A 14,260-nucleotide genomic window follows, 5' to 3' on the forward strand; every position below is an offset into this window, starting at 1 on the left:
GTATATTGTAATTTTATATGTTTTAAATAATCTAACCAAAATTATGCATTTTTTAATATTAAGTTAATTTCATTGTATCACTAGCACTTCCACTCCCCAAGATATGATTATTAATACAAGTACCATTATTTATTAGTAAAAAAATGGACTTGATCAGATCATGGGCTATCTCCATCACGTTCCTTCTTTGAGACGGAAGCGGGTGGGCAGAGGCATAGTAGAAATATTTTTTCATCCTTATTAAAGTTGACTTTAACACTGACGAGGCAAAGACAAGAAAAAATAGAGGGATGACGATGAAAGTGCTAAAAGAGAGAGCATGAGTGTTTTAGGAATATGTATAAAAATTAGATTATAAAATCATGTGTATAGAAATGACTAAATCGTATATAATATATTTTAAACAATATAATACAATCAGGTGTGGGTTATTAAAACCTATTTCTACCTTTATCATTTCTTACAAATTAAGGAGAAAACTTGCGTAATACATGTCGGTCCAAGTAAGGTGGGACACTTTTGTCATTCTTATTAGTACAACTATTTTTTTTTTTTGAGAAAAAAAATGTTAGTAATACTAATAGATATTATACTTAATAATAATTTTTTTTATATACTCAATTTTTAAAAAGCTCATTTTATATATATATATATATATATTATACTTTAAACGAATTTAGCAAAAAAAAAAATCAATTCCAAATCTAATTGTCTTTTGTATCTATAAGATCCGATAGATATGAACATATTATATGATGATTGTTTTTTTTTAGCATACACCAATTATTTTTTTAGTGAATGTGGAATTCGATTAGAATAAGAGACTTTCAATTTAAGCTAATTGTATTCCCTCAAAAAAAAAAAAAAAAAAGTTTAAGCTCATTTACAATCTATTGTTTCAAGGAAAGACCATTTGATTCCAACCACATCGCCTTTGTACATAAATTTAGTTATATTCATGTTTGAGGAGATATGTGTTTTTATTTATTTGTGGTTGCATCTAATAATTTATTTAGGTTGCCTACGTATCCTTGGCTGGGATCAAACCAATTAGTAGTTCTTAAATTGAGGTTTTAGATTTAAAATCCTCAAATACAATTTTGTCCACTTCAAATGATGGACATTTAAGTCAAATACTTGGTATTTAATTAAGTACTGACTTAATTTTGTTTTTGGGTGAGATAATTTATTTTAATCTCAAGGATAAGTCAAGAACCCATATTTTTATGGAAATTGAACTAAGGATTCTCTTTTTGAGAAATTCGAATATCCAAATAAAATTTCCCTTCTTTCTTTTGCTTCTTTGTAGGAATTTTAATAAGTAATGATATTTTGATTGAAGTTCCCAAATTTAATTAAGGGAAAGAAAACTCTTTTGAAGCAATTTTATTTTTATGAACATGTTTTATAAAGTGGGAAACTTTATTAAATTTTACTATTATTGTGACAAACTGGAAAGTTGTCACAATTATTGTGACAATTAGTGTCACGATTATAAAGTTTGCTAGTGGTCGTTCTTTCTCACACAGGTGAGTCCTTTCTTTTCTTTCTTTCCTCCTACTCTACTGTCTATACTTTTCAGATTATTGTTTTGTCAGCATGGACTCGGATTTTATAGAACGTTTACAGAGGGTTAGTTTGACAGCGGAGGAAGATGAAGTGATCATGGTTCGGTTGGGGCATCGCAAGAAAACTCTAGAAGAGTGGTCCCTCAGTTTGCCAGGAAGGTTTCACACGACCAAACTCATCAACTTCAGAGCTGCGGAAAACCATCTACGCTCTGTATGGAAGATGGGGGGGAACGATCTAAAAATTACAGATGTTGGGGACGGACTGTTTCAGTTTAAATTCTCGATGGAAAGCCAATTGAAGTGGGTTATTAACAATGGTCCTTGGAGTTTCGATAATCATATCCTATTACTGCGTAGGTGGGAGAAAGGAATGACGGCCTTTTCGGTTAACTTCCAAACTGTTCCGATGTGGGTGCAAGTGTGGGGATTACCCTTCGATCTGATAAACATGGAAGCAGGGAGAGATATTGGACAAGGAATTGGTAGAGTCATTGAGGTAGATTGTAAAGCCATTGCCTCGTTTCTCCGGGTCAGAGTTGACGTGCCCTTGGACAAGCCGATACGCCGGGGAGCCCCAGTACTGAGTCCGGAAGGTGATAAGGTTTGGGTGGCTTTCAAGTACGAACGGCTATCTGGTCTTTGCTTCCATTGTGGCCTCCTTGGTCATGACGCAAAAGCATGCAAGACCACGAAACTGAAGGTGTGGGAGGAGAGTCCTTATGGCCAATCCCAATCCCAATCCCAAATTCAATTGAATGGATTTTTGTTTTCTTTTTAGAATTAATTGAATGGAATAGATTAAGGCAAAGCATTCACACAAGAAAAACGTTGATTTGATGTGGTTGTGTACTTGTATAAATGTTAGTGATGTTGAATTTTAATGTTTGACATATTCTTATGGGACCAATATAAGACCTTAATTCGCAAGTTTGCTGATAAAGAATATAAGAACTTAATACGCAAGTTTGAGGATAAACTGCATTGATAAAGAGGGGAAAAAGCATAGGGAGAGAGTCAAACTATTGCTATCTCAGGGATACAGAAGGCTTTGTGATGCATTTCGATTGCTGCTAACAGATCCCACCGTTAAGGTGAATTCTTGGTTTTGACTTTAATGTGAGCATTCTTCAAACTTGGTCAAGGTCCAATTCTCCCTTTTGATAATCTTAGAATTTGAAAATTATTTTACTAAAAGCATTTCTGACATGATTGGCTCAAAGATGAGTCCTTCAGAAGTGATTGTACCTTACCAAAGTTCCAAACGCCTTGTTCCTATTCATCCCCCTCCTCTTCTTTGCCAATGTTTTGTTTGGATCTATGTTTATTTTTATCTTTAGACTCTTACTTGTTTCACCTGTAAGGACACTATCAATTTGGTCTATGCAAATTTCTTTTCCAATTCAAAAAACCATATATAAATCAAATTGGTATGTTTTGTTTTTCTTTTCTCTGGACAGACAGTAGGAATCTTTTCCTGCTCATGTATGTCTCTTTAAGGAATCTAACTGGAATACAGAGACTAGTGGTTTCTCTAGCATCTGATAAAGCTGTTCGGGAAGTGATTTTGAGGAACACGTCAGTTCCAGAGTTTCAATGGACACCCTACGCAGGTTTTCACTATTCTCATCACATATTTGGTTTGTGTTAATAGATGCACAAGAAATAAATTCTTTTCTTTTATTTGTTTGGCCAAGCGACTCTTTCAATTGGAAAATACTGTCTGTCTTATGGCTAGATGCATCTCTGTTGGTACTGGAGGGGGTAATCACACCACAACAGTGGTGGCATTCCCTCATATAAAATTTCCTACTTTGTCTCCTAGAGAAGTAGAGTGGTGATAAATTCCAATTCAATTAGTTTCTCTAGTGAATGGATATGACTCAACAGAGGGTTGTGGTTGTTCCTAAAGTTACAACTCTCTGATTGGGTATAAGGGTGTATAAAAAGGCCCTGAGTATTCAGGCCATTTGATACCTATCTCCTCTCATTTCTAAAGAAACTCTGCATGTGATTTTCACTCTCATGGGAGTTTCATTTCTCAAGAACCAACTATCTCAACCATTAAATGGCCTTTGGATATTATGTGTTGGTGGTGGTGTTATCATATATGTTAATAAAATTACAACTTTGGAGTAGACTTGTAGCATGAAAACATCCAGCATGTGAATGGAATAGAACTATGGGAAGAAACACGGTTGTGGTTATTTGACACCACAAAAGAGACAAAACAGTTGCTGCTATAAAATATAAGAGTTTGAAAATTATTGTTCAAGGCTTGGTCAATGTGTGAATTTAAGAAGAAGCCCTTATGAAAGGCCTCAACAAAACTCGGAGCATTGGATCTTAGGATTTTACTTGTGTGTGTGTGTGTTTTGTTCAAGACTTTGGCAGTGGTTTTTAGAAATGCTTTTTAGAGAAATCAGTGGTTTTTTCTTTTCTCTTTCTTAATGCGGGTTTGGATAAAATAGAAATCTTTCTTGCTATTATGATTTTGGATTTGTGGTAGTTGAGAATAACATCTTAGGGTCTTTTTTTGAGGGCTTGATAACATGTTGGAACAACACCTTAACTCAAAAGCTTACCACTGAGGGTTTTATCCAACAAAATTTTATTACCACTTGTTACTCTAGTCAGTATTATCCTATGTAAGACTTGATCACTTAACCAATAACATGAATACTGCAATAATTTCTTTCTCATTTCTATAACTAACTTATTCTCATTTTATCCATGTAGTTGATTATGTAAGGCCACTAATTTCTGATGAAGAACCAGGCTTGGTTACACGTATATTGATGTGGATTTGGGATGGAACAAAAGCAAAATTTGGGAAATTTGTGTCTGTAGTGAACGAGCTATTTCAACCTCCCAGGAGTAACAATCCCACAGAAGGAAACATGGAGCAGATGGAGGAAGAAAATAGATCATCATTGCCTCTCTCTGTTGTGATCCTCCTGATTGTGGCTGTGGCTTGAGCCATACCTGCTTGAATCACCATTGCATAAGCAGAAGAATGCTAGAATAAACCACATTATTTGATCAATAGTGGGGCACCATTAGTTGATAAGTACCTATTAAATTTCAGCATTTTTCCCCCTGTATTGTATATGTTGCAAAACGGTTACGTTTCCAAATATTTGAACTCCTACATTTGTTTCATAAAAAAAATCCTGAAGGTCTTGAAGGAAAACTCACATACTTCCAGTCTCCTATAATGGATATTATTGATCACATTTGGCAAGTTAACTTCATTCATAACATTATCTGTTAGCAAATCAGCTTCGGCCTGCAGTATCCAACACCAATTGAACAATGCTACATGCATCTCAGCTTGTGAACCCTGCATCTGAAAGACGCAGCGGCCCAAGTGCTGGGTTTGCTTTTTCTAGATTCATCCATGTTTTTCCACTCACATGAATGAGTTGCTTTCCTATTCTCCCAAATTTTTAAATATTATATATAGATATAAGTACAGACGATTCAGGGTGTATATTTATTAACAACTTTGAGCCAATCCCAATCCCAATCCCAAATTCAATTGAATGGATTTTTGTTTTCTTTTTAGAATTAATTGAATGGAATAGATTAAGGCAAAGCATTCACACAAGAAAAACGTTGATTTGATGTGGTTGTGTACTTGTATAAATGTTAGTGATGTTGAATTTTAATGTTTGACATATTCTTATGGGACCAATATAAGACCTTAATTCGCAAGTTTGCTGATAAAGAATATAAGAACTTAATACGCAAGTTTGAGGATAAACTGCATTGATAAAGAGGGGAAAAAGCATAGGGAGAGAGTCCTTTCTCACACTGTGTGAGTCCTCAACTTTTTTTTTTTTCTTTCCTCCTACTCTACTGTCTATCCTTTTCAGATTATTGTTTTGTCAGCATGGACTCGGTTAGTTTGACAGCGGAGGAAGATGAGGTGATCATGGTTCGGTCGGAGCATCGTGAGAAAACTCTAGAAGAGTGGTCCCTTAGTTTGCTAGGAAGGTTTCACACGACCGAACTCATCAACTTTAGAGCTGCGGAAAACCATCTAAGCTCTGTATGGAAGATGGAGGGGAATGATCTAAAAATTACAGATGTTGGGGACAGAATGTTTCGGTTTAAATTCTCGATGGAAAGCCAATTGAAGTGGGTTATTAACAATGGTCCTTGGAGCTTCGATAATCATATCCTATTACTGCGAAGGTGGGAGAAAGGAATGACGGCCTTTTCGGTTAACTTCCAAACTGTTCCGATGTGGGTGCAAGTGTGGGGACTACCCTTCGATCTGATATACAAGGAAGCAGGGATAGATATTGGACAAAGAATTGGTAGAGTCATCGAGGTAGATTGTAAAGCCATTGTCTCGGGCGAGGCAAGGTTTCTCCGGGTCAGAGTTGACGTGCCCTTAGACAAGCCAATACGCGGGGGAGCCCCAGTACTGAGTCCGGAAGGTGATAAGGTTTGGGTGGCTTTCAAGTACGAACGGCTATCTGGTCTGTGCTTCCATTGTGGCCTCCTTGGTCATGAGGCAAAAGCATGCAAGTTCACGAAACTGAAGGTGTGGGAGGAGAGTCCTTATGGTGAATGGCTGCGAGCGACGGAGGATGTCCTGCCACAGACCAGCGACTCTCTAGTGGCTGGTCACAGCATCGACGGAGTAGAAACTGAACCCCAGCAGAATTTTAATTTGGGTCACGGACACTCCTACCATTTGGAGATTATGGAGGTTGTTGAATGCACGGAACTTAAGGGACCAGATATTAATGAGGAGCAACATTGGGTTAGTAATGATGGGAAAAATCCCGAAATCAATGCAATTCCTGCCCTCCAAAAGTGAGTAGAAGTAGTAGTACAATTATGCTTCTTTTTTGTGATCATGCATGTTTTCTATTTTTGTAATATTGAAAAATCTGCATCTAAATTCTATTGCCAGTTTAATAAAAAAAAAAATTAACTATATCACTGCCTTATCTCTGTTTTGGTGATCCTTTTGTTAAAAGTTCTTAGTCCTAATGATTCAATTTGGAAGACTACTTTAAGTTCTTATTGAAATTAAATTTTTAGGTTGCTAATTTGGCTTATTTGGAAATAGTTTACAAAATAAGAGAGCTCATATATGGGCAGGATTGATGACTCAGCTTAATTCTTTAATTAGTATGTAATACAAATTGGAAAAAATTTTGAAGTGCTATGAAGCATATAATATATAATTTTTACCTAATAATACACTTTCAGTTCGGATCTTTCCGCAGCTTTTAGCTGCTGTCCAGGTCTGCTACATTGTGAAATTAGGTTATCTGTGCTCAAGATCCCATATACCAAATTAGGATATCTCCATTCTTAAGCAGTATCATGTAACTTTATTAAGACTGATCTGGGAAACTTTCCTATTAGAAGTTAAAACCATGGTTTATTGTTCAAGATAGAACTTCAGAAAGAAGCATTCTAAAAAATTGAATTTTCTGCTGGAAAAATTTGTGTCCATGATGTCACTTTGAATGATTCCAGTAGTTGATAAGGTCATTTATGTACTTCTATTTCTCAAGTTTAACTTTTCTTGGATAAGTTTTAAAACAATACCAAGGTGATTGTAAGGATAATTGGCTTTTATTACTTGTATAAATCCATTACACTGTCTCAATATACATTCCATAAAAAATAGACTACCCTTAGCTTGGACTACAATTTTTCTGATCAGATTGCATTCATAAACAGTAATATGCTTGGAAAATCCTCCTCTTGGTCAGAGTTGAAATGGCTTGAGCAGAAATTGGATTATCCAAAACTATTGCTATCTCAGGGATTCAGAAGGCTTTGTGATGCATTTCGGATGCTGCTAACAGATCCCACTGTTAAGGTGAATTCTTGGTTTTGACTTTAATGTGAGCATTCTTTAAACTTGGTCAAGGTCCAATTCTCCCTTTTGATAATCTTAGAATTTGAAAATTGTTTTACCAAAAGCATTTCTGACATGATTGGCTCAAAGATGAGTCCTTCAGAAGCGACTGTACCTTACCAAAGTTCCAAACGCCTTGCTCCTATGCATCCCCCTCCTCTTCTTTACCGATGTTTTGTTTGGATCTATGTTTATTTTTATCTTTAGACTCTTACTTGTTTCAACTGTTAGGACAATGTCATTTCATCTATGCAAATTTCTTTTCCAATTCAAAAAACCATATATAAATCAAATAATGGGTTTCAAATAATAAATTGGTATGTTTTGCTTTTCTTTTCTCTGGATAGACAGTAGGAATCTTTTCCTTGGCTTCTTCAAAGTCTTCTTACTACATTCTCAGAAAATTTACACTTTGGCCTCATCAAAAGACAGGAAATGTTAGCCACTCTCCATCCCCAAATAAGGAAGTCTCAATATCTCTAAACATCCTCAAGGGAAGGGGAGATTTCTTGACACCCTGTGAAGAAGTGTGGGTAGTAGATTCCATCGGCACAAAAGGAAAGGAGGCTTTCACTGTCTTTACTGATGTCTAGCCTGGAGAACACCAACACAGTGTGCACTAGATGCACTTTCTGCAGGATATCTATAAAAGAAGGATGTGTCAGCACTCTTTAACATCAACTCCTCCAGCCTTTAGAAACTGGGTATCAAATTTGAAAACATATTAGTGGTGGGGGCAAAATCTCCTCTGTAAGTGTCAAGTCGAGGGACATGCTTCAAGTCTAGGTCCATGGTCAAAAGATCATCAGGCTCTCCACAGGCCATGTAAGGAGGTTCTGCAGAACAAGGGAGAGATTCCCAAGCAAAACTTTTATCAAACAGGTTATCTCCAAAGAAAGATGGAATCCATTGCTCCTCTATGGAAGGGTTCTCTTCTCCCCTAGCAACGGTCTACCGAGTTTAGGAGTTAAGGTTCTGTGATTTTTGAAGAACTAGATATTAGAGTATGTTTGACACTCATGACATCTTTTTGTGCTGACTCTGAGGTTTGGAGTTCAGAAAAGAAGAGACAAGGAAAAATGAGGGTGATGGGAAGAGGGCAATAGTTTTTCCCTCCTTATATACTTTAGGCAAAAGTTTTCCCTCTAAAAGGAGTCTTTTAAAAGAGAACCACCTTTTCAAAATTTTGACACGTGTTAGCAGGGGAAATGCCAAATGATAGCAAAATCTTTGACAAATCAGTTCTTAAAAAAAAGACTGCTATTAAGGGAGTTGTGAAAAGGTGTTACCTATCACCAATAGATTCCTAAAGAACCGCCATTAAGGGAGCTGTGAAAAAGCATGACCCATCACCAACAGGTTCCTCTTGCACCTTTCAACTTGTCTTTTGCTTAACTATGTTTGTGTGTTGTTTTCTTATGCAAGAAGTTCAATTTTGCAAGTCAGTTTGACTTGTTAACCTTTTTTTTTTGGGGGGGGGGGGGTGGTGGGAACAGAAACATAAGAATAAACATACACATATCTCTTACTTAGAATTTTAGAAAAAAATTATACTATACATATATACACAGATATATATATATTCAAAAAAAATGGGGATTTACATTAAGTTTGGCCCTTATGGCCTATCACCCCATTTTCTTTACAATAAGTAATAAATAAATAAATAAGAAAAAAACAATAAACATAAAATAACTTACAAACCTAAGGCCTATTATGGCCTATTTACATAAAAACATGAAAAGAAAAAGGTTACAAGTCTAGGGGCGGGAAACTCAAGGAGAGCGGTGCCCATAAGCATCAATGTCTTCATCAGAATCCTTTTGTGGGTGGTCTGGGCCAAGGTACTCCTCCTCCTCCTCCTTTCCAGAGTCCGAAGCTTCTGAAGAATCAGACTCATCTATTCCAGAGACGCTCGAGTAGTCAGAGGCCTCTGTGTCTGAGTTAGAACTAATTCAAAAGCCTCTACGCCTGCTCCTTTGCCTTGAGAGGTCTACCTTGAAGGTGTGTAAGATTAGTCTTCAGCAATTTTCCTGGCTTTTGTCCGAAAGNACTGCTATTAAGGGAGTTGTGAAAAGGTGTTACCTATCACCAATAGATTCCTAAAGAACCGCCATTAAGGGAGCTGTGAAAAAGCATGACCCATCACCAACAGGTTCCTCTTGCACCTTTCAACTTGTCTTTTGCTTAACTATGTTTGTGTGTTGTTTTCTTATGCAAGAAGTTCAATTTTGCAAGTCAGTTTGACTTGTTAACCTTTTTTTTTTTGGGGGGGGGGGGGGGTGGGAACAGAAACATAAGAATAAACATACACATATCTCTTACTTAGAATTTTAGAAAAAAATTATACTATACATATATACACAGATATATATATATTCAAAAAAAATGGGGATTTACATTAAGTTTGGCCCTTATGGCCTATCACCCCATTTTCTTTACAATAAGTAATAAATAAATAAATAAGAAAAAAACAATAAACATAAAATAACTTACAAACCTAAGGCCTATTATGGCCTATTTACATAAAAACATGAAAAGAAAAAGGTTACAAGTCTAGGGGCGGGAAACTCAAGGAGAGCGGTGCCCATAAGCATCAATGTCTTCATCAGAATCCTTTTGTGGGTGGTCTGGGCCAAGGTACTCCTCCTCCTCCTCCTTTCCAGAGTCCGAAGCTTCTGAAGAATCAGACTCATCTATTCCAGAGACGCTCGAGTAGTCAGAGGCCTCTGTGTCTGAGTTAGAACTAATTCAAAAGCCTCTACGCCTGCTCCTTTGCCTTGAGAGGTCTACCTTGAAGGTGTGTAAGATTAGTCTTCAGCAATTTTCCTGGCTTTTGTCCGAAAGTCTTCAAAGTCACTCTTTTCCTTTTTTTCTGTCACCCTCCTCCCTAGGTTAGGTTTCCCCAACCTCTGGAAGGAAAACTTTTGTTTGGGGGGGGGTGGAAGAGGAAAGATGGGAAAATGAAGAGGAGAAATGGGGTTTGGAACCACCGAGGGATTGTTGCCAACACTGGGCAAATCTGAGTCATGGTTTGGGGAGTTGGAACCTGCTGAAGAAGGGCTAGCCATTTTTTGTAAATGAAGGCTCTCTTTTTCTACGTAAGGAAAGGAGGTGTGGATGCAAAAAGGAACGAAGAAAAAGGAAGATTGCTTTACTTTTTAAATCACCAACCAAGGTCAAGTGAAAAGACGTGGCATTTATGAAGCTTAATGTCTATCTGTTAAGCGCAAGAAATGAAGAGTCGCTAAAACAGCCAAAAACACCTGCGAATGCCACATGTCCCAACTTCGAACGTCACAGGGCATGTGTTGACAAAAATTGTTGTTAAATTATGTATAACAAAAATTGTCAAATTATGTATAAACAAAAATAGTTAAATTATGTTTAACAAAAATAGTATTATCTCATATTGGAATTTTATCAAACACATAGAAGGCACCAATTAATAAACTAGATAAAATGAATATAGAGCAAGAAAAATATACATTGAAGAGTGAAATGAGTTTTTGATAAATACCTTGATCAGTCATGGTTAGCTGCAATGGTGGTGATTGGACAACCACCTCAAACAATTCAACAACACAAAATTAGGGAGATGATATTTGATGATGATGAATTAGATTTGTGAAACTTACTTCAAGACTATCAAAATTAAAAAGATGACATTGGGAAGGATTTGTATTGCAAGAAGACTAAAAATTTTACTAATTTTTGAAAAAATAATTTGGATTCAAAAGAGGGAATTATTATTAGAGGAAAACCCAATTAAAGGAGGGAATGGAACTATTCTATTATAATGAAATACACGTGTGGGTTTGGTTTGCTTTGGTGGTTTGGGTTAAAGTGGCGGGTGGCTTACTTTGGTTTTGGTTTTAAGAGGTAAGCTAGTTAGATTAATCCAAACTTGAGTCAAGTTTAAGTTTATTGTGTGGTTAAAGCTAACATCAGCCATTTCTCCAAATGGCAATTCAACATTGGCTGGGAGGACCAGTCAGCACATCCACGTAGTCCTCCGTTGTGGCTAATAATTTCTCCATGGAGAGGTAAATTCTATGCACTTTCGGAGCTCTTTTTCATTTTTGTGTTAACCATGACCCATTTTTCGGATAGATTATCTGATGGGGCAATTATTTTCAATCTTGTGAGACACATGCATGTGTGGATTCTCTTCATATCCCCCCCTCCCCTCTCCCAAAACTCAGTTATTGAAAAACACCTACCAACAACAATAAAGTATATTCAAATTTTTAGCAAAAAAAAAAAAGAGTATATTCAAATTGAACCTCAACGTGTACCCAAAATAGGCGTGGCAAGATGTTTTAAAACACGTTTATTTTCAGGGATGTTTAGCTCACAAACTTGTTTTCCTTTCTATTTATCAATATTTACACAAATACATTCCCATTCTCTAAGCCTGCTTATAAACCATTTCCTAATCCTACTGTTCATTCACTTTTGGAGAACCATTGTCTATGTACACATCTAACCATTAAGGTTAAGTCCCATTGTGTAGCTCAATAAACCTAAAATCTATTGATCTTGAAGATTTCAAGCATATTAATATAACGTAAGTCAAAGAAAAAAACCACCATAATGAGCCCATGGCACCCAGCCACTTAAGGATGGATGCTAGCGTAATCACATCTTTCACCTGTGGATTTGATCAAGAGCATATTTATCAGATGGCTACATCACCATTTACAACCTAATTTCACTGCTAGAGATTCTCAAAATGCTATTAAAGAGAATATCTATTCCTACAAAGGAAAAACATCAATAGACACTACAAATGCATTTAATGCCTAAAAAACACAGGTATAATGAAACCTTTTCCTCTGCCTTCATTTACTAATCTTGACATTACAAGCTGATTTTGAAATAAAAAATTTGAGGTAGTTTACAATTCCAGATATCAGGACTTCCAGAACTTTGGACCCATCAGTTCGCGATCTACAGCAGAACCTTGGCTAGCAATCTTCTGAATATGAGAAGAAAATTCTTCGGCCTGAAGGCATTGAAGATGGTCAGTGCACTTGCAATATATTCCATAGAGAATAATTATAAATGCATGTGAAAAATGGATGTATCCAGCAATCCAGATTTTTCTTACTTTCCCATCACTTTATGCTGGCGTTTATAAAATGTTCATGTGAAAAGTAGTATTTAAAGCAGAACAGTAACGCCTAGCACAAAGAATTGCCAGAGTACTACTATAAATGCACTGTGGAAAATTATGTTTCCCACAACATGAGCTAGATACACAACAAAGAAAAAAAATGTTGCAGCTTGCAGGGTCGTTTTGGAAGAAGTCCCCCCCCCCCCCCCCCGGGGTTTATATGTGAAAAAATTAGTACTTATATCTTAACCTTTTCAAAAAAATTCCAAAACACTAACATGTAAATAACTGAATTTTATATATAAAAGAGCTAATCTACATTTCATGAAAGCCTTAACAAGTATTGAGATTTGTCAACAATTGATCTCCTTGTCTCTTGCAAGATATGATCTTAAGACCTAACAACCCCCATCCCACTTACAACTTGAGCTAAAGCCCAAGGTTTTGTAAACGATAGACAAATCTTCCAACATTACAAGCTCGTGGAACAAGGTAATGGAAACCATAAACACTTGCAGCAATAATAGGAAACAAGGATAAGCAACTCTTTAGCAATCTTTTTTTCATTTCTTCACACAATAATTACCAATCAAAACTTCCAAGTGCAGCTACTGCCATGAGATAATACAACATAGGATACTAACCTTCTCATCAACCCACATTAAAGAACTTAGTTGATTGTTTAAAATCTGGACAACTACATCTAAAGGTGTCATCCCATCAACTGCCTCAAGTTCTCCTCCCTAAATGAAATGGTAAGGTAGGTATCAATCATTTGCATCTTTAAGAAAAAACTTGTCAAGCAGTGGAAACACTGAACTCAAAGTATTTACCTGGTTGGCATTTAGGGTCTGAATAAGTGATTTGATCTGTTCTGTCATCTGCTCTAATTCTCCCTCTATAAATTCACTGTTCATACCTGAATTCCACACCCCAAAAAAATATACAATGACATTGATATATTAGAATGGGGACGGACAGAGAGATAGCAATATATACACAACCAGAATCCAGAAATTCTTTACTGAAAAGTAGGCTTCTGCAGGCATATAACCTTAAACCATCAACCTGAATCCAACCTAATTATGAACCATGAAGCAGGCAACGGCTGTGCTTTATGTGGGACATTCTAGTCAATAGACTGAAAGCCAAATATGGTATGCGTATGGATTGTGACAAAGAATGGATGCAATCAAACTAAAAGATTAAGATAAAGGATAGTAAGCCACATGAATCTATTAGTTTTCCTCCAACCAAATCAACAAAAATAGTACTTACATATACACGTATACACACACACAACCAGAATCCGGAATTTTTTACTGAAAAATAGGCTTCTGCAGACATATAACCACAAACCATCAACCTAAATCCAACCTAATTATTATTATTTTTTTGATAAGTAAATCCAACCTAATTATCAACCATCAAGCAGGCATACGGGGATGCATATGAGTTGTAACAAAGAATGGATACAATCAAACTAAAAAGATTAAGATAAAGTATGGTAAGCCACATGAATCTATTAATTTTACTCCAACCAAACCAACAAACTTAGTACTTACATTGCATCTATTAATTTTCATGAATCTATCAATTCACACATATTGATGTGGATTTTGAATGCCACAAGAGCAACAGGTACAGAGCTCATTGAGAAATTTTTGTCTCTAGTGAACG

At 36.2% G+C, this 14,260-nt stretch overlaps 2 protein-coding genes across 3 annotated transcripts in view; both read left to right on the forward strand.

Moving 5' to 3' along the window:
- LOC111999384 (uncharacterized) overlaps positions 1-14,260 on the forward strand; it is a 63,785-nt gene that overhangs the window by 40,686 nt on the left and 8,839 nt on the right. The window lies entirely within an intron of this gene.
- LOC111999389 (uncharacterized) lies at positions 2,588-7,800 on the forward strand. Of its 2 annotated transcripts, none has more exons than XM_065776632.1 (4): positions 2,588-2,662; positions 3,029-3,181; positions 4,308-6,398; positions 7,281-7,800. In XM_065776632.1, the coding sequence occupies exons 3-4, from the start codon at positions 5,464-5,466 to the stop codon at positions 7,438-7,440; spliced, it is 1,095 nt and encodes a 364-aa protein (XP_065632704.1). In that variant the 5' UTR covers positions 2,588-2,662; positions 3,029-3,181; positions 4,308-5,463; the 3' UTR covers positions 7,441-7,800. The 2 variants fall into 2 exon arrangements, with proteins under 2 accessions (XP_065632704.1, XP_065632705.1); XM_065776633.1 differs by having other exon boundaries at positions 2,594-2,662; positions 3,088-3,181.

This window comes from Quercus suber, unplaced genomic scaffold (assembly GCF_002906115.3).
Source record: "Quercus suber isolate HL8 unplaced genomic scaffold, Cork oak 2.0 scaffold_137, whole genome shotgun sequence".
Lineage (NCBI taxonomy): Eukaryota > Viridiplantae > Streptophyta > Magnoliopsida > Fagales > Fagaceae > Quercus > Quercus suber.

Coding starts and splice junctions, on each gene's coding strand:
- LOC111999389 (XM_065776632.1), top strand. CDS start 5,464: ATGGACTCGGTTAGTTTGACAGCGGAGGAAGATGAGGTGATCATGGTT. Junction 6,399..7,280: donor GCAATTCCTGCCCTCCAAAA/GTGAGTAGAAGT, acceptor ATTCATAAACAG/TAATATGCTTGGAAAATCCT.